Genomic DNA, 27,475 nt, shown 5'->3' on the forward strand with positions numbered 1-27,475 from the left:
AAAAACAAACAAGTTTGTCTATTTATTTATGTTATTGGTTTTTTTTTTTGGTTTTTTTTGTTTTTTTTGATGGGCTATTTTTTTGACGGACTATTTATGTTAATTGTTATTCTTGAGAAATGGTCGGTAATCTTAGTGTCTGACTCAAAAATTAAAAGTAAAAAATAAAAAATAAAAGGGGGGACATGTGCTGACGTGTTTTATAGTGGTTGGGTAAGGGGGTGTTTCAGGTGACAACAGCGAAAACGTTTCTGTTCCTACCTAGATCACTTCATTAAGTTAAATACTACGGAGTGGTAATCTTGTTGACTCAATGAATTCTTTAGATGCTTGATTCGTCAAAATTTATTTACAGAGTATTTTTTTAGATAATTGTCTAAATAGGAAGAACTTTTAAGTAAGGATAATTGTCATAATTTAACAGCAAGTTGTTAATTGGATTAGTGATTTTACAAAGAATAAAACCGCGATATTTTACTAGGAATAATTGTCGACTTTTACATATACGTTATGCACTGTAATTAACCTTTCATTAACTTATATTCCCTAATTTAGTTGGCAAATTATTAAATTGAGCGTCTTTAGAGTAGTTGTCAAATCACACACCCTAAGTAACCTCAACCACACATAGGTTCAATTTCATCCATCAAACCATCAAAGATGTCATTAAGTTTCTCTTGCTAAGTTAGGCTTGCTACACTCAATGTAATAACTTATACGGAGTAGTAAAAATAAGTAGAGTTATAATTTATGACAAATTAGTAGGGATCAACAAAAAAATGAGTTTAGTTGAGCAAAATGCATCAACCAGCAAACGGCAAACAGCGAAAATAAGCAGAAGATAGCAAAGCCTTTGTCAGATAAAAAGAACCTCCCCTAGTCATATTCGATTGGTCGGTCAAGTGTTTAACCTCTAAAATGGTGTCTAATCGGTTGTTTGATGTGTCAAACCTTTAGTTACAAACTATTCCAACTTTGCTTCATAGATTGGGTTTACTACAAAGGTGTTTCGCCCCACACAGAAATACTCTACACTAAGAAACTGATATCAAAGATTAGAACATTATTCTATATACTTGGATCGAACAATATGTCAATATGACAAGCACAGAAACAGTTTAACCTGGTTTTCAGTCACATGAGCAAATACATCCTTTTGACATGACTACAGATCTTAAAGCATGTGCTGCAATTAAATTAATACACCTATAGAATACGCTAGATGACCCAGGGGCTCTACAACTTTAAAGCCGGGGTTGTAAAAACAACATTCTATTGACAAGGAAATCTAGGTCAGACGAACTAAAATAAGAAAGGAAGAAAATAAAATACATGAAAATTCAAGCTCAAGGGACCAATGCACCATAAACTACAACACAAACATCAATGGCGATACTAGTAAAATTTTCATGAAACACTTGTCTTTGCTGTGCTTCTATACCTCCATTGTCAGGCTCCTACTTGAACAAACTGTTTAAATACTCTGAGATGTGGGGTGCTGATCTCTTATGTATAGTGCATTTAGCACGGGTAACATTTCTCATCCTGAAGCTCAAGCATTTATTTCTGAGACTTCGATGAACTTTTGGAACAATACTAGTTAGGATTGAAGGGTATTGAAGTTAACCACAATCACCCTTTATTTCCATATCTTAACAGCACAGTCATGCCCTGACGAAGCAACCATTCCGGTGACAGATGCTGTTAAAGCTGATACAATATTATCATGTGCTGGTACCGTCATGCTCCTATTGTCAGCCATGTTCCACAACTCCAAGGACTGACAAAATTGAAAAACTCTAGTTAATAAGTTATTGTATGCAATTCTGAGGACTTTATTTTTAGCAAGACAGTTATCATCAAACTTGAGCTACATATTGTTATGATTTCTTCACATAAATGAGAATAGTCCCAGGAAAACAGCAGCAAGCATGAAAATCTCCGTAGATCAGCTCTTAAAGTCCTTTTGGATGGAGCGGATCAGTATCAGTAGTCAAATATTGGTAAAACTGATAAGAAATGCCTAAGTAAGGCAATTAAATCACATAAACTGAGCAGAAAATGCCTGTCGAGGTTAGATTCACCAAAACAATACTGGAGACAATATATGCTGTCATACTAGCATTTAAATCATGGTGCTTGCCTGCTTGGATAGTGACAATAAAAACTAATCAAGTGTGAACTCACTGATAAAGCGCCCAACACCAAACCATTCAGACTTGGGTAGGCATCTATTTCTTTTAGAGTGGGGATGGTATATGATGGTTTGTAATGTTCTCTCTAGGCCTTGAAATTTCTAGCCTTTGGGCTGGGATTTTCTATGGGATTAGTTTTTCATAAACCTAATAACCTACTGGCTTGGGGGAAGTTCCTTTCAGCTCGTTAGATATAAGATTCCCCTCACCCCAAACAATGGCACATCAGAAAAAGCAACTTAAATCTTTCATTCAAGGATAGGAGTTACCCGTGTGCCTCCAACCACCAAGAGCGTTGGGAAACTGGGATGAAAAACACATGAATGGAACTGATTTCCATTCGAGCACAGCTCATGAATGCAGTCTCCTGAGGTCAATGACCACACTTTAACACTATCTTGACTGACAGATGCCAGAAGTTCTCCACTTGCATCCCAGCATATGTAGTTTACAACATCAGAGTGTGCCTACTCACATTAAAACATGCAGCATGTTAACTGCAAAATTTTGTGCACATATTATAAGGCATATGCTTCACTGGTAACACTATCCAATGCTAGCTCTTCAAACTAACCTGGAAAGAGTGTGTTGGCCTGTCTGACTCAACATCAAATATAGAAACAACTTTATCTGATGCAGCTGCGAGAAGCTGCCCTACTCTTGGCTGAAATCTCACTTGTGCAGTACCGCCCTATTATTCCAAAAGAATAGTGTCATTGATGCCAACTAAAAATCATTATGTGTGGAAAAGCTTATTAGATGTGTTTTTAACATTGTTTCAAGGCTTAGTTCTCTTCACTTTTTTTTTTTATCCGGAACTGAAATTATTTTTTCTGGTTAAACTGATTATAACTGTAGTAGTTATCTTTATTAATTAGAATCGAATTTTACTGGTAATAGCATTAAATTTGTTTTTACAGATTTAAAACATAAGTACTTTCTAAGGTGAAGAGAAGTAGAGAACATGGGCTCAGTAATACAGAAAAGCAATGTAGGGATAGTCAACTAACCTTTGACATGCGGATACAGGAAAATGGACTCATGCTCCAGTAGTGAATATCACTGTTACTGTCGCAAAAACAAAAAAGATCATTCTTTTTAGGGTGGAAATCAAGAGACATAACATGGTTGCCTCGTCCAGGATAGACATTCATACAATGGCTGGGCTGCAAGGATAGAATTGAAATGATTAGTCAGATATCAAAGAGCAAACAATAAGTATTTGATGTAAATTGCAAACTGACATTGGATGCATCCCATAATCGCACAGATCCATCAAATGAAGCCGTTGCTAGATGGGTTGAATTTGGCCTGAAACGAACATCCGTTATTACAAGTGTATGATCCTCAGGAGTACTCTCTGTTTGCAGAGTATCCATGTTCCAGAGAACAGCCTAATTACAGGGGGAAATCACATTAGATATTCAGCCATTTGCAATCTTACAAAGGGCAATAACCAAATTGTGCAACAATGAAAATCAAGCCAGGTAACCCATCCAATCCATACAGCAACTTATCTAGTTATCTTATCTTATTGCTAGGATTTTACAGTTAACCAATATTCCTTCTCAATTGTATGCACATCACTAGGTTAAGAAGAAATTTGGGAAAATCATAAAATTTTGACATGATTAAATTAACTTAGACTACTGCAAATACTAATCCAGGAGGATGTCAGCACCGTTTAGACAAGGTAATAGAGAAATGAAAGTCTTAGGGTTAGTGATTCTGTATAATATGTTCAGCCAAAGAAAGAAAAAGTAGAACATACTTAAGCAGAGATACTGATTACTTAATGGCAGGTGATGAATAAAACACATAATACATACCTTTTTGTCATGCCCAGCACTGGCCAAATACTTCCCATCTGAAGAGAAATGACAGCTTGTGACCTTATTTCTAGTACGTATACAACCCATTTCAGAAAATGAAAATCCTGAAAAAGCAGCAGCTTCTATGAGAATTAGAAGGAAATAAAAAAAATTACCAGAAGCATGCACAATACAGTAACAAAAGACATCTACCCTTGGAGGGCTCTGGTTTTGGTTCAGCTGGACTTTGTTTAATGGATCCATAGAGATCCTTTCCATCTCCTCCGTCATGTGACAAGAACGACTCCACGTTATCATCTAAAGAGCCAACATCTCCAAACTGCTCTATGTCATCCTGCAAAAGAAATGGCATCTTGATCAAATTATCTAATTGACAAATAGCATTTTTGTGGTGATCATATGGTGACGTATTAGCTAACACAAATTGGTATTTCAAATTGGTGATCAATGATATTTTCCAACTCATTGAGGAATGAGGATGGGTAGCTATCAGTTCATCTTACTAATAAAGAGCTAACACAAGGACAACAAAAGCCTATATAGGTTGATACAATAGATGAATTGATGTAAAATTAAAACTATATTAATCATGAATTATGACCTTTATGAAACATCACAATAAAGTGCGCTTCTGGAATGCACAACCATACCTGCAATTTTTTCATTAACCTTCTGTACGTATAGAATAAGTTTTTGATGATGGGCCGGTGTGTATCATGGTATATCATGTGGTTTTGTTTGCGTTGGCATGGATAATTAACAATATCATGGCAAGTGGTGATGAGGAAGACTAAGTAACGTAAGTGGGCAAAGGATAGGTGTTAGTTATGTTCACTTTTTTTGCCATCTTATATGACCCTTATAATCTGCAAGTCACCATAAGTATTTTCTTTCTAAATCACAGCTATTAGGGTTGACTGATAGTCAAAGGTTAACTATTACATCCAAGAGATTGAGGATTCAAGCATAGGTAGACTCTTTCAAGTAATAGATACATTAATTCTTCAAAAAAAGATGCACACATGCCATTTAGGATCAATAGAGCCATCAACGCAAATTCTAAATATCAGAAGAAACAAAATGTCATACCAGCTGATTTGAAGATGAAGCCAGTGCTCCAGTTCCTTCAGCACCATACATCAATAAGCTTTTAGGCATGCTGTTAACCTGCTGCAGACTGTTTGCTGGTCCAATCCCATCACCAGGTGTATGAGTTGATGGAGGGGAGTTAGGTGAGGGGCCTACAGTGTTGCCAGTTCCTGTACTGTTCGCTGGTCCAGAAGAAGAATGCTGTTTTCTTTTTCTATTATTCTGTTGGATACAGAAAACAATTCAGAATTAAAATCTTACAGACTGGTTAGATAAATCTGTATAAGTTGAAAAGAATGACATGCCATAGTCTCAATACGCGCCATGTAGGGGGGGGGGGGGGGATCAAGTGCTTTACAGTGAACAATGAGGATGATGGGGGTCATGAAGGGTGTAAAGGTTTTGTAATTCTCTCTAATGGACAACCTGTTGTATTTGCTGCTGCTGTAATTGATCTTGCTGCTGAGAGGAAGATTGTTGCATCTGACCCATCTTCATCTATGAATACACATGCATGAAGAATAAATCAATCAATCAAGTCTCTAAAATCATAAGCACATAAAAACAACCAAAATTCTGCTGAAACATACATCCATTCTAGCTAATATTTTACCGGGAACAAGATTGCAGATAAACCTAACAATAAAATTATTAATTGTACTACAATTCTGCTGAAACATACATCCATTCTAGCTAATATTTTACTTTCATTAATTCTCTTTCGAAAGAAACCTACAATATTAATCCATGCAAAGAGAGGAGCTTATAGGAAGACTTGGAGAGAAATTTTTTTTTTAAAAAAATTGAGTTCATTTGATAAGCGGAGACAAACATAATGACAGAATGAATAGCCCCAGCTCCTGCTTGGGGGGTAAGTTATATTGAATTATCAATGTCGTACAAAGTAGCAAATACCCAAACAATAGATTTTGTATTGATCTCTGCATCCAAACCACCTAAACTCAAGCTTTTGCATGGATTTCTTGCTACGGGCAATCAAATTCAGCATAAATGAATATTGTTTGTAAGCGGTAAGCCAGAGTCATATGATTATTGGGCTTCTAAAGCCTCTAGGTGTTGAAGTATAATAGTATATGTTATAAAACTAAAATGATCATAAATGTCAGCCTTAATGCTGCAGCTCAAGCAACTGAAAGGAGGTAAAAAATAAAAACCTGTGGTGAACTCGATTGCATTGGAGAGCAGACATCATTTCTAGCAGATTGAGCTTCTTTTGTATTCATGCTACCCTTCGGTAAACCATTAAATCTTCGAGGATCATTATCTCCATAGCTTGGTGAACTTCCAAGACTGTTTTGTGCCTGAGCCTGTGACAGGACTTGTTGCTGCTGAGCCGCCAAAAGAATTTGATTTTGAATTAGAGGCTTCTGTGGCATCCTCAAGGTGTCAATTCCCTGTTAAGAAACTCAAGAAATCTATACTAAGAAGGTTTGAAACAAATGATAGTACACATCTATGGACCTTACGAGGGGACTTACAGTTAAGGGCCAACCCTTCAAAGGAAGACTGTTGATGCCGGGATTCAAACCTGAACACAGAACTTCATTAATAGTATGAACTGTGAAGCCAATTCTTTGTAACATTGAAAGTACAAAAAATTATGTAGGAAATTCAAATTCAGAGGGCTTATAAGCAAAGAACCTAACAAACAGGCCATATTATATTAATTATCAGTGTCACCCACTAAATAGAAAACCAATGAATTAAAATGCTTTGTGAAATTCTGATAAGAATGACTATTAAGAAAAAGTTAGGCCATCACCAAGTCAATCTGAAACAGTAAAAAGGACATAAGAAAAAGCAGTCTTGAGTCTTGACCGTGCCAAGAACCTGTGTGCAAGTTTGGTCATATGAGTATGACTCACAAGACCACAAGTCAAGACAGACTGCCAAAAAGGAAATGTGTACATGTTCTAACAAAGTATATTAAGTTAAGTTATGCTTAGAGTAGAAAAGATCTACTAAGGGCATTAACGCTTTCACCAGGGCCTCATTAACAGTTTGACATGCCTTGAAGAGTGAAAGGGGCAAAATAGTGCTTTGATTGTTTGACCTCTTATAGTAGATCTCTCTTGTCAAGATCAATGAAAGGAAGAAGTGCCAAATACAGCCTGAATATTATTTTAAGCCCTCGAAATACCTTACTCCATTATTTCACCTTCCTCGGCAACATGTATAACCTTTGACATAATGTGCTGAGAAAATGAAGAATAGACCGGGCAGATGCAAGAGGGGGGGCAGTTGATATTGAAATCATTAGAACCAGAAGAAGAACTGGCAGAAAAGTATAGTATGCATTTAGGAACCAAGCTGCACCATACAACCCTTCTATTTGTAGGCACTGCTTTCCAGTACAAGAGAACAGCCTACCATTCTCCTTCTTGTCATAAGACATCATTCCATAATAAGGCAAGATAACCTCAGCAACTCCAAGAAGATGTAGGATTTCTAAGATACTTTTGGGACGGAAGGAGTATTCCTATGAAATTGTATTTCTAAGATATCTGAGAAATCAAATAATGCCCTCTATTAAACTCCAATAACCTTATATATAAAAGAAGATTTATTTTCTACGATTGTAGTCCTGCCACCATCCAGATATAGGTAAATGAGGGTGGAAATCACCACTTATAATGAACGATCAGTGTTTGCCACTAAATCATCAGTACCTCGACCAGCGACATAGGTCTTCATGCGAGGCAAATGAAGATAAAAAAAGGTATCAACGATATAAACATCAGGAACCAATGGATGGATTCAAATATTGTAACTCTGATATCCGGGACTAATAAGAATAGAGGTAGACGTAGCTAGGATACACCGGTCAGAAATCATAGTTACTGTCAAGCTTACTTGACAGTTAGCTAGATGACGAGAGGATCTTAAGTATCTCAGTAGCAGCATGTGACAGCATAAACTATTGAAAACATCCATTACAGAATCAATGCCTTCAACAATATATTAAGGGTTAATAGGCACTGGTTGTACTGACAAAACAAAACACAAGAAAATGTACTTAAGAGAAGCAGAAATCATCAGAAAGAGAAAGGGTAGCTACGGGAAGGCATGGCTCCAATATGAGTATGACTAGCACATAGATAGCTACCCAGCTCGCAAAATCACTGCTATCAACATGATAGAGTGAAGAGGAATCATGTAGCCAAAAAGACGCTTTTACAGTAAAAAAAAAAAAGGCCTCAGCACTGGTAAACTACCTTCAACAGTGACAGCTAGTTAGCTTTAGATGTTTGGAATGACTTTCTAATATTTAAATTTTGGAGTCCCAGCTTATCCTAAAGTTTGTAAGAAAAACATCTAAGATGTTACATACATCAATATTACTCTTCAAAATTCTAATAAACTTTAAAATCTTGCGCTACATCCTGCAAATGTATTCCTTAAATTAAAGAAATGTGTTTTTGGAAAGACTTGTCTCAGAAATTGATATGACTTCACTTAAGCAATCCAAAAATTTAGTGTGAATGTTAATTGTCATAATGAGAAAGGGAGAGTATGACCATTCTCATCAATTCATTGCCTTGGTACCAAATGGCTGCTAAGAAGTTATTTTGAAGACATCTTCATCCTCCATGGCTTCCTAGAATAAGATGAAAGCATCACATGCAAAAACTATCAGCTGTCTCAAGTACTTTACTCGCGCTGCATAGCTCCAGCTGATCTAGTATATTCATACTCTCTAGTATAGTAATATATCTTTTCACTTATGGATCATTCATCTCTATCAATTATCACACTTAATGCAGAGAAAAGATAGGAAAATATTGGAAAACATCATGTTAAATCTGACCTGCACCCCCAAGTCCAGATTTCGATTGCAAAATTGCCTGACCATAAATGGAGCAAGGATCCATGGGTAATGATTTCTGTGCTCCACCTATGCTCACCTCACTCTTGATATCCTGTACCATCCACATGTTACACATAAACAGTTGGTTGTAAGGCAAAGGCAAACTCCCTGACAGCAGAAATAAAAGGAAAGGAAAATTTATCATACAGCTATCTAGAACTACTCACAGATGTCATATGAGGCCGTGCCTGGATCTGCTGCAAGGCTGCAGACATGCCCCCTGAATTACCTTGGATCAACTGGCTGAATCAACAAAATTGACAAAATAATGATAGTGTTTCAAGACTAGGAAAAAGTAGGAGAATAACAACTTAAGCTAAATCCTTAATAATTTAGCCAAAAAAAAATTACCCTTGCTGATTGTTTGCTGATTTTAGGAGCGCCATCCTGTTATCCATGATACCTGGATACGCATCTAACTAGATTAAAAAGAGATTTATCACACAACATTTATCCTTTTTTTTTTACACAACATTTTTCATCTACTGGTCAATAAATTATTTTCACCAACTATACAATAGATCTACACACCGTTTACAGGACCACCAAGGGGAGGATGGTTAGGACCGCCTCTCTGCATCTGAGCATTCCGCTGCTGCATGAGTTGCATCTGGTGCATTTGCAGCTGCTGCTGCTGCTGTTGTTGCTGCTGCTGCTGCTGTTGCTCTCTAGTCTTCATTTGTTGTGTCTGATTTCCAATAAGAAGTGCAAACTCTCAAATGAGCCCTTATTTTTTAGTCATTATTTGCTTACTTGACATACCAGAAATCAATTTGTCTCACTTAAAATAATATTGCACCACTATCTGTCATTTGGAAATTTTAATGCAATATCTAAGCTCCTAAGTTTGAAATCATCAGTCACATTGTCCCATTATGAAGAATATATCATGATTTTGCTAAATGAGCCATGCACTGCCTTAATTCCCTTGTAATCATAATCGTTAATTTTAGTTACTCTTTAACTCCATGCTTTAGTCCTATTTTGGCAAACTTTTAATCCCACCTTAACCTTTCCTGCCACATACAAATCTCACATGCTACTCTCTCTCCTACTTTTTCATACTTAAACCTCACATGCACCTGAACTCTTCCTACCCCGCACAATCCCTCATGCAACACTTTCTCTCAAACTCTATCATACACAAATTCCACATGCAACACACCCTCTCGTACTTCTTACACAAAACCCTCATGTAAGACTCTATTTCCTACTTTTTCTTACACAAACTTCACATGCAACACTCTCTCATATCCACCTTGGCCATGCAACATACAATAATTCTGACAAACATAAAGGAGATGACGTACATATTCAAATATAAAGCACAATCCAATTCTTTTCAAATAAATTTACTTCAAACAATTTTTTTTTTAAAAATAACAGTTGTTTACATGACTTTTATTTCAAAGAAAAGAACAACTCGCAAAGGAATTAAGGAGGCAGGCAGAAGCAAGAACACAAATGATACAAGCCAGGTTAAAGGTAGAAGTTACCTCAATATAAGCTGCAGCAGCTTCAGAATGCTTTTCATTCGTTCTAGCAATAAAGATGTCCCAGAAGACGGACCACCATTCAAAAAGAAACCCACCAGGAGCATCAATAGCTGCAATGAGACAATGAAAATTAAATATGATTGTGATGGTGATGCCCTTTTGATCACTGGCTGATGATCTAATCGACAAAGCTGGTGTAAGGATATAAAAATTACCAACTGGGTCAGTAGCCACCTTCCCTTCCGCCATAAATGCTTTGGCAGAATTATGCAATTTTCTTTTCAACAAATAATCATGGATATAAACATCCAGCCTACAAAAAAAAAAATTATCCATTTTAGAGACTCACACACTGCAGCCTGTTACTCGCAAGCATACTATTTTTCATCCAAAGCTTGTTTGCTCTGGTAGTCAAACATTCATACCATAAATCTGTATACGAAAATAGTGAATGGAGCCAGAATCCAAATATCTAACAGTCCCTCCAGCTAAAAATAAATGTGAACTTCTCATCAAGTTAACTCCCATAATTTTTTAACTTTTCCAGGTAATTAGCCTAATATAGTTCACTCTTTGTCAACCAAAAGACGGTGCTTTTCTCTAAAAGATAACTACCCGTAAAAATAATAAATTTACGCTATTTGCCTATTCCAGAACACTTACTCACCTCTACCAGCTACCCTACAAAACTACTTCATCGAACACCTTTTTCTTTTTGTTGATTTTTTAAGCAAGTCCCAACTCTAAAAGCTAGTTGAAAAGTTAAGGCCGAGCATGACCTTTGTCATGACTGCAGGACAACAATATATTAACAGTCCATCCATGCAAATTAGACCAATGAATCAAAATAATAATACGAGGGAGAGTAGGAGATTGCACATTTACTTTCAGATACGAAACACTCTCCATCCTAGAATCAATGTAACTATAGCCATTTCAGGTCTTTTTGCCAATCCACTTTCCTTACATAGTAGTTCCTCTGTTTAATACTTCTTACATTAACAAAACTTAATTAACTTTTAGGGTCAACTCTTGTATAATTGTATCATGTAAATGATCAATATCCAACATGACTCGATACATATCTTAGCTTCAATAAATCGAGCGATTAACGAGCTTTGTCCCATTAAAATCAAATATCCCCTATGATTTTGAAACCGAGGTAGTAAACTCGGGATTTTCTCACACTAATGTCAATTAGATTCTAAGTAATCTAAATACATAATTTTTCCACTAATTAAATACAAGTATCTAAATTGCAACCAATAATTATTACCAAAAAAAAATCTTACAAGTCCTCAAAATTCACCCAAAATTCAAACTTAACATATTTTTTTACGTGGTTTACGAGTATATAGGACGGAAACATCAATCTATGACTAAATTTAACAACGATTGAGGTCAAAGCTAACAATGTTATACTATTCCAAAAAAAAAAAAAAAAAAAAAAAAAAAAAAAAAAAAAAAAAACACAATATACTACTACAGCCTTTATTTTCAGTCAACATAAAAGAAATAAAGCAATAAATCTCAATACTTACATCTTATCAGCTTCCCAATTACTCTGCGCCATTATTACTCGCTCGATCTCTCTCTCGTCTGAAGAAAACAACAATTCCGATAATCAGAATTACCTTTTATAATCCACTTACAATTTCATTTACACAAAAATTACTCAAAAAATTACAACAAAAAAAAGCAAAATTAATACAAAATTTCAACTCAAGCAGAAATCAATCACTGCATTTTCAATTAAACACCATTAATTACAAGATCTACACACAAATTAACGAAATTCATGCTAAAAACACAACTTATTTGTTAAAAAATAACAAAAAAATCACAACAAATTAAAATTAACAAACAGAAATTAAACACAGAAGAAGAAAGGAGATCTCTAACCTGAAATTAATAAAATTAGAATAGAAGAATATGATCAAGGGAGAGAGAAAATTTCTGGAGGAGTGAAATTAGGCTCTCGAGTGGAGAAGAAATTGGGCTGAGAGAGTTGAAGAAAATGAAAAAAAAGAAAGAAAAAAAGGTGGAGTTAAAAAGTGGAAAAATATAAGGGAAGATATGAAGAGAGGTGGATACAGCACACCGCTGTTTGAGTAGAGTTGTGACGTTTGAGTTTGAGTTTGAGTTTTGAGTATGAGTGTGAAGAGGTTGGGTTCGGGTGGAGTGTTTGATCTAGGCTTGGAATATGTTGCGGCTATGCGTTTACCTCTTTTTTAGTGCGTAATTATAATACCGGTATTAAAGCTTGATGATTTCTGTGTGACGATACATGTATAAATACAAGAGGACAAATAAAAATAGGATTGGCGTAGCTGGTTAGGAACTCACGAGTTTATAAGGTCGGATTCTTTCGGCTACGGACTGTGGTATTTGGGAGGGGGTGATAGTCTCTTACCTTTTCTCTCTCATTTCTAAATGTCTATTAAAAAAATAATAAAAAAAAATTCTGAGGGTTAAGATCTGGTTAGGATTTTTCTCTCTTACAAAAATTATTAAGAAAAATAGTTTTAATGTGTGTTTAGTACACGGTTTTGAATTTGTTAGTTGGTGATCAAGATTATTCATGTTTATCGAGAAGACAATTTAATGGTGGATTGATTCTTAAATCTAGGTGTGATTAAAGAGAGCAATGCTCACATTTTCTACGATAATCTTTCAGTTTTAGGTAGTTTTTTAGACAAGGATATTATGAGTGTGCGCATGGCCTTTTTCATGCCGGCTTTCACCCTTTATTTTGTTTTCTTTTCGTTTTAGTTTTTGTTATTGGTGAGCAATTCACAAGTTTACTAGCTCAAATTCTCTCAAACACAGTACTTGGGGTGAGAATCCCTATATCCTCCCCCCTCACTCCTAAGTATCTAGTCCACAAATATTGGACCAATAAACATTGAAGGTTGAGGTTTGACCATGGTTTTTCTCTCCTTACCATAAGAATAAATAAATAAATAAAAGTCTTAATTTGCCTTTTGTACACAATTTTAGAAAAAGGTGAATTAAAATTACAGAGTAAAGATATGTGAAGATTTGTTGATTTATGAAGATTATCCACGTTTATGGAAAAGACAATCTAACAGTGTATTAGCTTTGCAAATCGATGTGACGTACTTATGAGAGTAACTCTCACGTTATATACGATATTCCTTCAGCTTTAGGCAGTTTTTGAAATGAGAATATTGTGGGTGTAGGAATCTCGGTGCATGGCCTTATCATTCCTAATTTCATCCTTTATTCGGTTTTCTTTTAGTTTTAATTTTAGTTTTAGCTGCTATTGAGACATTCACAAGTTTACAAGGTTAAATTCTCTCAGTTGCAATACTTGAGGCCGGGGTGAGGATCTCTTATCCTTCCCCCTCACTCCCAACTTCCCAAGAGTCTAAGTAGCAGATATTGGACAAAAAAAAAATATCGTAAGGGTTGAAGTCTGGTTAGGATCCTTATCTCCCTACCGTACAAAAATAAATAATAATAATAATAACAATTAAACGTCTTCATTTGGGATTTATTAACAATTTTTGAAAAGTGAATTAAAAAAATACGAAGTAAGATAGTGGGAATTTGTTTCTTGGTGAAGATTATCTATGTTTATTAAGAAGACAATCTAGTGGTGGATTATCCGCACGCAAATTTATAGGTGTGAGACTCAAGAAAGCAACCCTCACGTTTTATACAATATTTCTTCAGCTTTAGGTAACTTTTTAAAACAAGGATCGCGTGGTCTTTTCATGAATGATTTCATCCTTTATTTTGTAATTTTTTCATTTAAGTTTTGGTGATGAATTTACAAGTTTACAAGGTTGAGTTCTCTCGGTTGTGATACTTGGGGGTGAGAATCCCTTTATCCTTTCCCCTCACCCCCAAAGTCCAAGTTTCTAGCCTTCAAATATTGGACTTAAAAAAATGTGAGGGTTGAGATTTGGTCAGGCGCACAAAATTTGTACATGTGCCACGTTAGATGTGATGTTGGTCATCAAAAGTCAAATTATTGACTCGACGTTATTTGACTTTGGGTAAAATATATTAAATTATCCCATTTTAATTGAGTCCATTTACTTTAATGGTTAAAACCTATAAAATAATGGGTTAAACTATAATAAATGGATCATGATTACCAAGTCAAGACCCCTGTACACATTAAAACTTAATCCTAAGAGTCACTTACTCTATAAATAGAGCTTCTTCATTGGAGAGGGAGAAGGAAACAAGGAGGCTACTTCATAAAACAAAGAAAGTTTCTCAAAACCCTACACCTCCCCAAAGAAAACCTCTCAAAACTTAGAAGAAGAATAACAAGCATTCGATGTGTCTTTCTACTCTAGATGATCATCCATAGACGAGGCAAGCCTCGACGACCTTTAACATGAAAAAAGAAGAACAATCCTTATGGGAGATCTAGCCTCAGCGGCCTTCAACAAAGGAGAAAAGAAGAGGTTCAAAACATCAAGCACATCATGAGTTCGTCCGTCAAATATCTTCAATCGAGATTAAGCCTTGATGACCCTTAATCAAGAAATCAAGTCAATTCATGATGCAAGTCTAAAACCTACATCAACTATCTTTGATTGAGATCAAGCCTTGACGACCTTCAATCAACAATTCAAGTCAGTCCGCGCGTGATTCAAATCAAAGTCAAAGTGGAGATCAAATTAGGGGACCAATTAGAGATTGTACCCAGAAATTTTTAAATTAATAAAGTTAACATTTTGTTTCATTTATTATTTACAAATTAAAATTAATGTTTACAATATTATTTGTAGCTTTTGGGTATTATTTGTGTGATATAAAAAAAATACAAAAGTTGCAAAGAATATGTAATGGAGGTAGTGTTTGGGGGTTTTTAATGTGTCCTACGGGAGAGTTACAATTTCCTAGTATGCTCCTTCCTTTGCCTGTACCTGCACAAATAACGGAATACTCCGGCTGGGGCTGGGGTGTTCCGCCTCCGAAGATTAAGTTAGTCCCTTTCTTAATGAGGAAATAAGACAATAAATGCTTCTCGATTTGAGAGCGTTTGCAAGGGGATTTGTGTTTGGTTGGTTGGTGGAAAATGATTCGATCCCCATAAATGAGGTCTGCCCTTACTATTTATAGTAGGGGAGAGCTGTACCTCAATTAGGGTACAATGACACGTGTCGCAAAGGGATTGGGCCTTTGCTGACCGTTGCAAGCTTGACACGTGGCAAGCCTTTATAGGGCCACGTGTCTTAGGGGTATTTTTACCCTAAACATCTGCCCCTCACAGGTGTGACGTGGCATGTACACGTGTCACCTGTGACAAGTGTCAGACGCATGGGAGGGGACGGTTCGTCTTCTTCCCTCCTTTTTTCAAATTTCAAGTTTTTAGGGCAGAAGGCGTTTCGCCTTCTGCTCCTTCTCTATAAATGAGAGACACTCTCTCTCTCCTCCACACTTTGCATAATTTTTCAAAAATTTTCTGAGAGAGCTCTGATACCGACTGCATAATTTCCTAAGTTTCCTTGCATCCGGCATTTTCGAATCAAGCACATCCGGCGACCGGTTGAGTATTCTTTCTCCAATCTCTAAGGTACCGGCTGTTCTTTCCTTTCTGCTTTTAACTTCCGTTTTTGAGGACTTTGAACGTTTTACCCCATCCGGGTTGCATGTCGTCTGGGGGGCCTTTAGCCCATATCCCAGTGCTGGATTCTCTCCCTCAACCGGCATAGCTCCGTCTGAGGGGTCTTCAACCTTTAAGAATTATGCATTCTAAACACCCCCATCCGATTTAACACCGTCTGGGGGATCTCTGGTCCATTCCCAAATAGACTTGTCCTTTATAAAACCAGGCATTCAAAGTACCCATCCGGTGAAACTCCGGCTGGGGTACTTTTGAGCCTTTACCAAGAAATGATTTCAAAAACCCCAACCGGTTTTAAAGCCGATTGGGTCATCATCCTTGTCTTTTTCATGACCTTTCAAATTTTAAGATGCGCTCAATGCACCCCCATCCGGTGACTCACCGTCTGGGTATTGTTTGAGCAGGCTTTTTTTTTTTAAAAAAAAAAGGGTAACAAGGTTTTTAAAGTATCCCCATCCGGTATTACACCGCCTGGGTATTTGTTTTGTCAAGAAATGAATTCAAAAACCCCAACCGGTTTTAAAGCCGGTTGGGTCATCATTCTTGACTTTTCGCGACCTCTTCAAATTTAAAGATGCGTTGAATGTACCCCCATCCGGTGACTCACCGTCTGGGTATTGTTTGAACATGCCTTTTGAAGCAGGTCTTACTATATCCTCATCCGGTATTTTACCATTTGAGGTATGGTTGACCCTAAATGCTGCTTGCAGCACCTACATCCGACATCTTTACCGGATGGGGTATCTCTGACCCAACTTCCCTGATACCGTCTGGGGTATCATGGAGTGAGCCTTACAATTCTTTTTACTACTTTTGCCAATTCCTATCACAACCCACCCCATCCGGTTTTATACCGTTTGGGGGTACTTCTAACCTAGCTCACTGAATACCGTCTGGGGTATTATTCAGTGAACTGTACAATTAATCTAGCTAAGCTTTACAATAATACAAGTTATAACCCCCCATCCGGTCTTAAACCGTCTGGGGTACTTTTGACCTAGCTCGCTGAATACCGTCTGGGGTATCATAGAGAGCTTTACAATAATCTAGCTAGCCTTTTCAAAAATGCAAGTCATAACCCCCCATCCGGTCTTTTTACCGTCTGGGGTAAATCTGACCTACCTCATTGAACACCGTCTGGGGTGCTTTTGGGCGAGTTAATGAATAACCGGCTAAGTATTTACTTTGTCTTTTTCAGCTTAAAACACTTTTGCGGAGTTCCCCGCCTGAGGGGACTTCAAGCCAACTCTCATCTTTCTCATTTCAAAGGTACCGCCTGCATCCCATACTTGTCACTTTCTTTTATTTCCGGTTGCATAGTATTAGGATATGGACTCCACCAATGCACACACGGCACATCCTATAACTGTGGTCAGCCGATCACCAGGAACGGCTGAGTCTAGGACTGGGATTGCCGTTTGGGGGTGCTTGGAACAACCTTCACCTACATCGAATCCGATCGTCTTTGTTCATGTGCAGGACAGAATGGCTCGGATCAGAGTGACGACAATCGACCCTGACTACCAGTCCGACGATGCAGCCGTTGACCCGGCTGACCCTATAAATCAAGAACAAGCCGAGGAACCGGCTGAGATGGGTCCTAATGAAGAGGTTCTGCAAAATTCCCCGAATACACCTAGCACACCGGGTGACAGTATCTTGGATAGCTCTGGTTCTAACGCTGAGGAATCCGGAGAGGGATCCGGTGAAAAATCCGGAGAGGGGTCAGCTGATAATGAGGAGTCCGGCCCTGGCCCTGATGAAGAGTCTTCTGAAGAGGCGGCTCCCATTGATGAAGAGGCCTACAAATGGCCAGCTAAGGGCGACCCAACTGATATGACCATGTCCGCCAGGGATGTGGTCACTTTAAACGCCACACTCCCTGCTTTTCTAAAGAAGAAGCCGGTTGGGGAGGAATGGGAAGTGGTTGTCCCGCCTGTAGAGGCAAGCGTCGTTTAGACCGACGATGTGGACAATGCCGACAACTACTTCGGCTGCTACGAGGCGACATTTACAGCCGGCCTCCGGTTCCCCCTCCATCACTGCATAAAAGCCATACTAAAGGGGTATGACTTAGGTGTATGGCAGTTGACCCCTAATTCATGGGTCAACATTCTTGGATATATCGCCGCCTGCGAGCTGCAGGGTGTCAAGCCAAGCTCGCAAGCATTTGCGCATATGCATTATTTAAGCAGAGCGCCGGGTGGGTGGAATGCGTGGTACACTCTCACCACGCTTCCGGAGTACATGATGACTTTGGACAAGCCGTCTAAATGGAGTAATTGGAAGAGTAAATTTTATGTCGTCTCTTCCCCATCCCCCCAACTTAACCGCCGGCTGCGTAGATACAATAAGCACCCGTCATTGCTGGGAAGAAAATGCGCTCTCCCTAGAGTACCGGGAGAGGCATGAGACCAAATAATGCAGAAGGGTCTCTTTCTGAAGACAACCGCCCCACTAGATGACGGGGGTGAGATCATAGTTCCCCAATTTTGGGTGCCCCATCCGGATTGGTTTAAGGATGAGGCTTTTTTGTCCCTTTGTAACTTAAGCACTATGTTTAACAAGGGTAGGTTCACTGATTGATCAAGTTTTTCCCAGATGGGTATGCTTTGTATGATCTCTAACCATGTTTTTCTTTTCTTTTTGTAGAAGAAGCAAAAAGAATGGTGCCACCACAGAAGACACCGGCTATTTCTGCCATTTTCTTGAGGAAGAAGCAGCTGGAAGAGAAGAAGGCGGCGATGGCCGCCAAAAATGCCGGGGTAGTCTTTCCTTAACCATCTTTCTGTTTACAATTTATTCTTCTTTTGCCGGATGTACCCTTTACCTTGTTACAAGGTTTTTACCGGATGCATCCTATTTTGACTGTTTTCAGGCCGGGAGCCAAGTCATACCTCGCTCTGTAGCGAGTATGCAAAAACGACCGGCTGGGAATATTCCCAAGCCAGCCGCCAAAGTGCCTAGGTTGGCGGCTCCTACCCCGGCTGCTGGTCAGAAATAGAAAACGCCTGATAAGGACAGGCCAACAACAGCAGGGAAGAGCCTACAATTCACTCCCCACTTTGAAATGGTGGTGGAGTCAGCAAGACCGGATGCTCGTACTCAAACGGGCTCCGGTTCTTTAGCGGCTGGGGGGGCTTTGACCCCACAGTCCGAGAAAGGTAAAACTTCTGCCTTTGATCCCCCCCTGGCCGCTTGGGCATATGAGAGTAAAAATCCAAGCAAGCCAATCCGGGGATTCTTCTGGACATCGCCTGGATATTGGCGAGGCATATGCCCAATACCTTACAGATGATTCTATGCTTGCAGATACAACCTCCAGCCGTCCAAACTACCAGCAATATGCTAAGAGGATGGTCAAGACCATCACTCGGTCTGAGAGAGAAGCTGTGCCGGCTGTGCACACGGTCAATCTTGACCGGATCACTTCTCTTCTTGCTGAGGTACGTAAACCGGATGGCCTATGTTTAAGCAATAATCTTTTTTACCGGATGCAAGTACTTTATTTTTTATCTTTCCTAACACTTTTCCCGGCTGATATCGCAGACGCTGCTGAGAGTTGATGGGCTTAGCGTCCCTCTCCGCAAGAAGCAGGAGGAGGTAAGAGACGCTCAGAAGCGCGCATCTGAGCTTATTGACGTTTGCCAATTCAATGCCATTTCATATGACTTGGAAACTGAACAAAGGAAGTTGCAACAGGAGGAACTGTTGAAGAAGGCGGCTGAAGCTGGGGAGGCGGCCTTAAAGAGAGTTGATGAGCTTGAGCTCCAAGTCAAAAATCTTCAAACTGACCTTAAAGCCCTGGAGAATGCTGACAAGGAAAATGTCAATCTCCGGAAGGACAACAACCGGCTAGTAACTGAACTTGCAAACAATCAGGCGGCTCATAAGAAAGAGCTGGAAGAGGAACAACTCCGCTTGATTGCAGAAAATGAGGCCGACTGCGAAGAGCGTATGAAGCTCGCTTGGAACCTGATCCATCCGGATTTCGAGTACGAATACTGGAATCTTCGATACCAGTATGCCTCTGAGGTTTATGAGGCAAAGGTACTCGGGACTGACCCTCCTCCCGCTTTTGACGAGTGGGTTGAGTGCAACAATGGGATTCAGCCGGATGGGGCTAATCAAGAAGCGCAAGTAGAGGATCAGCAAGTGGTGGAGCAGTCAGCCGAAGTTCTAGTCGATCCAACTCAACAGCCGGAGCATCAGCAGCAGCAAGCTCAACAACAACAACAACCTCAACAGCAACAACCATAAACATTTTCTATCTTCTTTTCCGGCCTGCGAGCCGAGTATCTTTTAGTGTAACTTTCCCGGACGGGGGTCCGGTTAACATTTCTATATATAAATTTTTAATCTACTAACCGACGCAGTCGGTTTTGCTATTCTACTATTTGCATTTTTTTTATTTATGCATTTTAACAAGTTTCTACTACTCATCCGGTTAACATGATCAGCCGTTCTATTTTTCGCCGGATGAGGCGGTGGTACCATGATATGCCCCTGAAATGGCTAACTGTTTACCCCAACGGTAAACAGGCAGCCGTTTCATTGGCAGCCGGATGGGTGATCAATGGTTGATCTACTCCTGCCCCGGCTGGTACAATAAAATGCCCCTGAAATGGCCAACTGTTTACTCCAATAGTAAACAGGCAGCCGTTTCATTGGCAGCCGAATGGGTGATCAATGGTTGATCTACTCCTGCCCCGGCTGGTACAATAAAATGCCCCTGAAATGGCCAGTTGTTTACTCCGACGGTAAACAGGCAGCCGTTTCATTGGCAGCCGGACGGGTGATCAATGGCTGATCTACTCCTGCCCCGGCTGGTACAATAAAATGCCCCTGAAATGGCCAACTGTTTACTCCGATGGTAAAGAGGTAGCCGTTTCATTGGCAGCCGGACGGGTGATCAATGGCTAATCTACTCCTGCCCCGGCTGGTACAATAAAATGCCCCTGAAATGGCCAACTGTTTACTCTGACGGTAAACAGGCAGCCGTTTCATTGGCAGCCGGAAGGGTTGTAAAACCGTTTGGGTGGATTTTAGATAATACCCGGTTGTATTAACCCACTAGGATTTTCATTTTGCCGGATGGACCACTTTTGGGTCCTCGTCGGATGAATCCTAGATGCGAAGGATCACTTCTAACGGCTGCAAGTTTCTTTTAAGAAAATGCCGTTTGTTATTTGATCGCTAGAACAATGTACCACTTGGAAGGGAGCTGTTCTCTTCAACGATTTCACCCGGATGGGTGTCGCCGGATTACTGCTCTTTTTGGAACAGTGGTTTTTAACAAGTGTTCTTCCGTCTGTGATTTTGCACTAGACAGGTGCTAATACAGTTGTATGAATGGAAATTATATGCTTTCACATTTCAATACTAATTACAATAAATTACAAATTCCTTAGAAGTAGTACTTTTTCAAGTTATCTACATTCCAGGTACGAGGCAGCCGCATTCTGTCTGGGGTTTCCAGGCAGTATGTGCCATTTCTAACTTATTCAAAAATCCGGTAGGGTCCTTCCCAGTTTGGGGTTAATTTCCCTTGTTCATTCGCCCTACCGGTTGCCTCAAGCTTTCGTAAAACAAAATCTCCAACTTTGAGGGGGCGTTTGCGCACCCTTTTGTTGTAGGCCCTCGTCATTCGCAGACGGTAGATTTCATGACGCAAGGCGGCGTTGCCCCTTCTTTCAGGAAGAGTATCCAAAGTCAGGCGCATGGCTTCCCAATTTGCCTCTTCATTATATAACATGATTCGAAGTGTTGGCTCATATAATTCAATGGGAAGCACCGCCTCTATGCCATATGCCATGAGAAATGGAGTTTCACCGGTTGACCCCTTCTCAGTAGTTCCGATAGACCAAAGAACATGAGTCAATTCCTCTGCCCAAAGACCGCCTGCCTTTTCAATCTTTTTCTTTATGCCGCCTGAGATGAGCTTGTTAAAAGCTTCAACTTGACCGTTTGCTTGAGGGCGGTCAACGGATGCAAAGTAATGGGAAATCCCTTGATCTTGCAACCAAGTCTTTAGGACAGGAGTATCGAACTAGGTACCATTGTCAAAGACCATTGACATAGGTACACCGAACCGGGTGATGACATTTCTCCAGATGAAGGAGATGACATCCTTAGTTTTGATGCCCTTTACCGCCTCGGCCTCAACCCACTTTGTGAAGTAATCAACAGCCACTAAAATGTATCTTTTGCCGCCTGGGGCAGGTGTGTATGGCCCCAAAATGTCCATGCCCCATTTGGCAAAAGGAATAGGGTTGTGAATAGCCGTTAAATCAGTGGCCGGCTGTCGGATCAGCCGACCAAACTTCTGGCACTTGTCACATCTTTTTACCAGATCTAATGCGTCTGCCTCGAGAGTGGGCCAAAAGTATCCCTGTCGCCTGGCTCTTTTGGGAAGGGTCTTCCCGCCACTGTGCGATCCACAGAAGCCGGCATGTAGATCTTCCAGTATTTCCATTCCCCTTTCGGGGGTAACACATTTGAATAGCGGCTGCAGGTAACCCTTCCGGAAGAGTTCATCTTTGAGCATTACGAAGCTTAATGCTCGTCTTTTAAGAGCAGGCGCCTCTGATGAGACACCCGGTAGAGTGCCGTCTACCAAGTAATCCCGGATGGGTCCATCCAAGTGGAGCTTCGATCTAGAACTCCAATGGGATCATGTTCAATGCTTTTCTTTTCCATGACTTCCCAGAAGACTGACCTAGGCGTATCACATGTGGCGGATGATGCCAATTTTGATAGTGCATCCGCCTGATTATTCTCGGGCCTGGGTACTTGAATTAGATTGAATTCATCAAATGCCCCAGCCTCCTCTTTGACCGCCAGATTATACTTTATCATCACCGGATGGGTAGCCTCATAGTCACCGTTGTACTGGCTAACGATGAGTTGTGAATAGGAACAGGCGTCAACTTTCCTTGCCCTGGCTGCCTTACACATGCGGATACCGGCTAGCAGGGCCTCGTATTCAGCTTCATTATTTGAAGCTTGAAATTTGAATCGTAGAGCATATTCGTATTTGTCCCCTCTGGAGAATGACAAATTACGCCTGCCCCACAACCATTCACAGTAGAGCTCTCGTCTACATATACTTTCCACACTTGATCAGTTTTATCCGGCTGTATCGGCCTTGTCATTTCAACAATGAAGTCGGAAAACGCCTGACCCTTCACTGCCCGCCTAGGTTCGAAAGTGATTTCTAGACTTTGAATTTTCACAGCCCATTTAATCATTCTTCCGGATGACTCTAAAGTGGTCATAGGCCTTTTAAGCGGTTGGTCAGTGTAGACGGTAACCGGATGAGCCAGGAAATAAGGTTTCAACCGCTTGACTGCTTTGAACAAAGCCAGACCGAATTTTTCGATCATGGGATAGCGAAGTTCCGCATTCCGGAGGACGTGGCTTATAAAGTAGACCGGGAGCTGGTTGCCGCCTCTCTCAGCAAGGAGAACGGCACTTAAGGAATGATCTAAGACGGCCAAGTACATGTAGAGAGCCTCCTGGGGTAGGGGACTCACTAATCTTGGCAAAGAATGCAAGTGTTGCTTCAACCTTTGAAATGCCGCCTCAGCCTCTTCACCCCATTCAAACCTTGACCTCTTTTTTATTGCTTGAAATAAATACAGGCACTTGTCACCTGACCGGCTGAGGAATCTCCCCAATGCCGCCAGGCAACCGGTAAGCTTTTGAGCCTCCCTGACGGTACGAGGCGACTGCATGTCAATCACCGCCTATACTTTGTCCGGATTGGCCTCTATGCCTCTCTGATCAATCAAAAATCCGAGAAACTTCCCAGACTCAACTCCAAAGACGCATTTTTTCGGGTTTAACATGACTTTATGTCGCCTGAGGGTGGTGAAGGTTTCTCGGAGGTCGGCTAGATGATCCGTCTGTAGTTTTGAATTGACTATCATGTCATCGATGTACACCTCCACATTCCTTCCAATCTGATCATAAAAGACCGAGTTCATCATTCGTTGGAAAGTGGCGGGCGCATTCTTCGACCCAAACGGCATCACCGTGTAGCAGTATAGCCCTTGATCTGTGACGAAAGCCGTCTTTTCTTGGTCTTTCTTCCACAAAGGTATCTGATGGAAGCCGGAGTAGGCATCCATAAAACTCATCAGGGCATGGTCGGCTGTTGAATCTACTAAATGATCTATCTTTGGAAGCGGGTAGCTATCTTTTGGACAAACTCTGTTTAAGTCCGTGTAATCTACATACATTCGCCAGGTTCCATTCGGTTTTTTCACGAGGACAACATTGGCTACCCAATCCGGGTAGTAGCATTGCCGGATGAACCCAGCATCTAAGAGCTTCTTGACCTCGGTTGCTGCCGCCTGGGACCTTTCCTCGCCATGGTTCCTTTTCTTTTGCCTGACCGGCTTCTTCTTAGGATCCACAGCGAGTTTATGAACAGCGAGATCCGGGCTTACACCCGGCATCTCTTCTACTTCAAAGGCAAACACATCTTTGAACTCCTTCAGCAAAAGGAGCAAGTCAGGTCCCAAGCTTTCAAAAGCAGTCGTTCCAATCTTGACAGTTCTGTCTGGCCGGCTGTCTTCAAGGACAATGTCAATTATTTCTCCAGCCGGCTGGGGGCGAAGGCCGTCTGGCCTCTACCCTGACAGTGATTGCTATTGTTTCTCCTTTACAGGCGCCAGTTGGCCCGCCTTCCTCTTTTTACCGGCCGGTTTAGTAGCCGGTGAGCTTTGATCACAGTCGTCAAGTTCAACTATTTCTTTCTCTTGACCGTTTGTGTCAAGCGTTGGTTTGATGTCCGGGAGGTAACACTCTCTCGCCATCTTTTGGTCCCCACTCAAGGAACCGACTGTGCCATCATCCCTTTCAAACTTAATCAACATTAGAGATGGGATGATGACTGCTTTTGAGATGTTAAGGGTGGGCGGCCAATAATCAAGTTGTAGGCAGTCAGCTCTCCTACAACAAGAAACTTGACAACCAGGTGCCGGCCCTTTCCCTTTTCTCCGAACCGGATGGGTAGATCAATCATGCCCACCGGATGTACTACTCCTCCCCCAAAACCAGCAAGAGGGTATGAGGCCGGATGCATGCTACTGGGCTTGTACTTGAGTTTTTCCAAGCACCGGTAGCTTATGAGGTCAGATGAGCTCCCGATATCGATCAAGATCCGGCCAACTCTTTGATTGGCGATTTTGCACTCGATGACTATGGGGTCATCATGAGGCCGCCTGACCTTTCCTCTATCTTTCTCGAAGATGTTAACTTTCGGAAATGAATATTAAGATGACTGGCCCTCATCCACTGAATTGACCAGTTTCCGAATGTTATCCTTTGTGCCCCGGATGGTAGGCCCACCTCCCGCAAATCCACCGGCTATGGTCAGGATGGTATCCTCATCCGTATCCGATTGAGTAGCCGGCGTCTTTGGGGGTGGTCCTTTTACTTGTTTGGGAGCACCCTTTGACTTGGATAGATAGGACTTGAGAGCCTCCTCGTCAGCAAGCCGGTCAAAGAGCCGCCTGAGGCTAAAGCAACCCTCAGTGTCATGGCCAATTTCTTCATGGAAAAGGTAATATTTGCTCTTATCCCGGGAACTTACAGGACTCTTCATGGGAGCCGGTTTTTCAAGATTCAACTGGTCCTTTACTTCTTTGAGAATGGAGGCACAATCCTTGTTGAATTCGTACTTTGGCACATACGGATCCGACCTCTTTCTTTTCTGGAAAGGTTGTTCGGATGCGTCTGCCGCCCATACCCCCTTTATCTTATTTTCTTCCTTTTTGGCCGGCTGGGTAGGCCGATTCTCTTTTTTGTCGGATCTTTTGTAATCCGTTGGAAGTTTCACAGCACATAATTCCATTGCCTGAATGTAAGCCTCCGCCTTCATAAGCGCCTCGTGAAGAGAAGAGATCCTCTTCCTAACCAAGTCAAACTTAAAAGTTGACCCGTCTTTTAAGCCTTTAAAGAAATCGGTGTAGGCAACATCATCAGACAATCCATGGATTTGGATCCTCATCAGGTTAAACCGCCTGACATATGACCGGAGCCCTTCCTTATCTCCCTGCTGAATTGCCCCTAGATCAAGGCTTGTTTTCTTGGCATGGATATTCATAGAAAAGTTGGACGTAAACCAGTAGGCCAACGTCCTGAAATTGTTGATGCATCCGGCTGGGAGGTTGCCAAACCAACATTGAACAATCCCTTTCAACGTTGCCGGGAAGCACCTACACCATGAGGCATCATCCAAACCCTGCAAATACATCAGGTTGGTGTATGCCATGAGGTGATCTTCCGGGTTGGTGGTACCGTCATAGGCACCTACCAACACGTTTTTAATTTTTGCCGGCTGGGTCATCTCGGTGATTTCCCTGGAAAACGCCGTTGGCTGTTCCCCAAGGTTGAGCAGCCGGAGCTGCCAGTCCATAGGCTGGACAGGCGGCTGCTGCTGCCCCCCGAAAAGACCCGGCTGTGCATACGGAGATCCAAAAGGCGTGTATGGTGTCCCATGCAATGCCGGTTGGATGATATGAGGGTCGGATCGAGCGGAAACCTTGCTCGTCCGGCTGCCATTGTTTGTTCTCGAGTGCCTCCCTGAAGTGACATTGAAGCTGCCTCGAAAGGTTGATGTTGATGCCGACTCGGAGCGCTGCTGAGTCTTTTTATCCTGAATGAGCGTCCGAGCATCAGATTAGACTTTCTTTGTTCCATCCGGCTGTATGTGCCGGACGGGTTTTCTGGCTCCATCCATGGGAGTGTGTATCTTCGAGAAATCAATGGGCCTAGCCGGCACATTTGACTTCGGATGCGGGGTAGATGCTCTACCCTTTACTGTTCTGGCCGTCTTTTTTCCAAGACGCCTTTCTTCCGCCTGACCCTTACGGGGCCGGCTGTGTTATCCAGAAGGTCTTTGATCTCCCCTTTGAAACTCATCATCATATTCATGAGTTCATCCCTGGAGACTGGGGTGGCCCCTTCTGAAGCAGGAGTTAACCCAAGCGCTCCCCTAATGGGATGGTTTGGGCCTGCCTGCTGCTCTGCCCGTTCTCTTTTGTCTTCGGAACAAGTATGCTTGGTTCTGAAAGAACCATCGGCAGCTGTGTAAGTCTCAATCTCATGGTTGTCGGCTGTATCTTGGTCCGAGTGGACCTCAGCCTCACCAGCAGGTTGACCACCTTTACCCGGCAGTACCGGTTCTGAAGTCATCTAGAAAGTACTCTCCCCACAGACGGCGCCAGATGTTTGGGGGTTTTTTATGTGTCCTACGGGAGAGTTACAATTTCCTAGTATGCTCCTTCCTTTGCCTGTACCTGCACAAATAACGGAATACTCCGGCTGGGGCTGGGGTGTTCCGCCTCCGAAGA

At 41.1% G+C, this 27,475-nt stretch overlaps 1 protein-coding gene across 2 annotated transcripts; it reads right to left on the minus strand.

Moving 5' to 3' along the window:
• Positions 1–1,046: 1,046 nt before the first annotated feature.
• Positions 1,047–12,693, minus strand: LOC110731848 (transcriptional corepressor LEUNIG_HOMOLOG-like). 2 transcript variants are annotated; one of them, XM_021911745.1, is made up of 19 exons: positions 12,404–12,693; positions 12,043–12,100; positions 10,717–10,814; positions 10,502–10,611; positions 9,537–9,693; positions 9,357–9,408; positions 9,173–9,248; positions 8,946–9,057; positions 6,616–6,665; positions 6,292–6,504; positions 5,543–5,614; positions 5,117–5,338; positions 4,220–4,361; positions 4,025–4,131; positions 3,440–3,589; positions 3,206–3,361; positions 2,770–2,886; positions 2,465–2,662; positions 1,047–1,780 (listed from the first exon to the last, which is right to left on the minus strand). In XM_021911745.1, exons 2-19 carry the CDS (start codon positions 12,072–12,074, stop codon positions 1,640–1,642), a joined length of 2,205 nt encoding a protein of 734 aa, XP_021767437.1. In that variant the 5' UTR covers positions 12,075–12,100; positions 12,404–12,693; the 3' UTR covers positions 1,047–1,639. The 2 variants fall into 2 exon arrangements, with proteins under 2 accessions (XP_021767437.1, XP_021767436.1); XM_021911744.1 differs by having other exon boundaries at positions 6,292–6,531; positions 12,404–12,690.
• Positions 12,694–27,475: the final 14,782 nt, after the last annotated feature.

This window comes from Chenopodium quinoa, unplaced genomic scaffold (assembly GCF_001683475.1).
Source record: "Chenopodium quinoa cultivar QQ74 unplaced genomic scaffold, ASM168347v1, whole genome shotgun sequence".
Classification (NCBI taxonomy): Eukaryota; Viridiplantae; Streptophyta; class Magnoliopsida; order Caryophyllales; family Amaranthaceae; genus Chenopodium; species Chenopodium quinoa.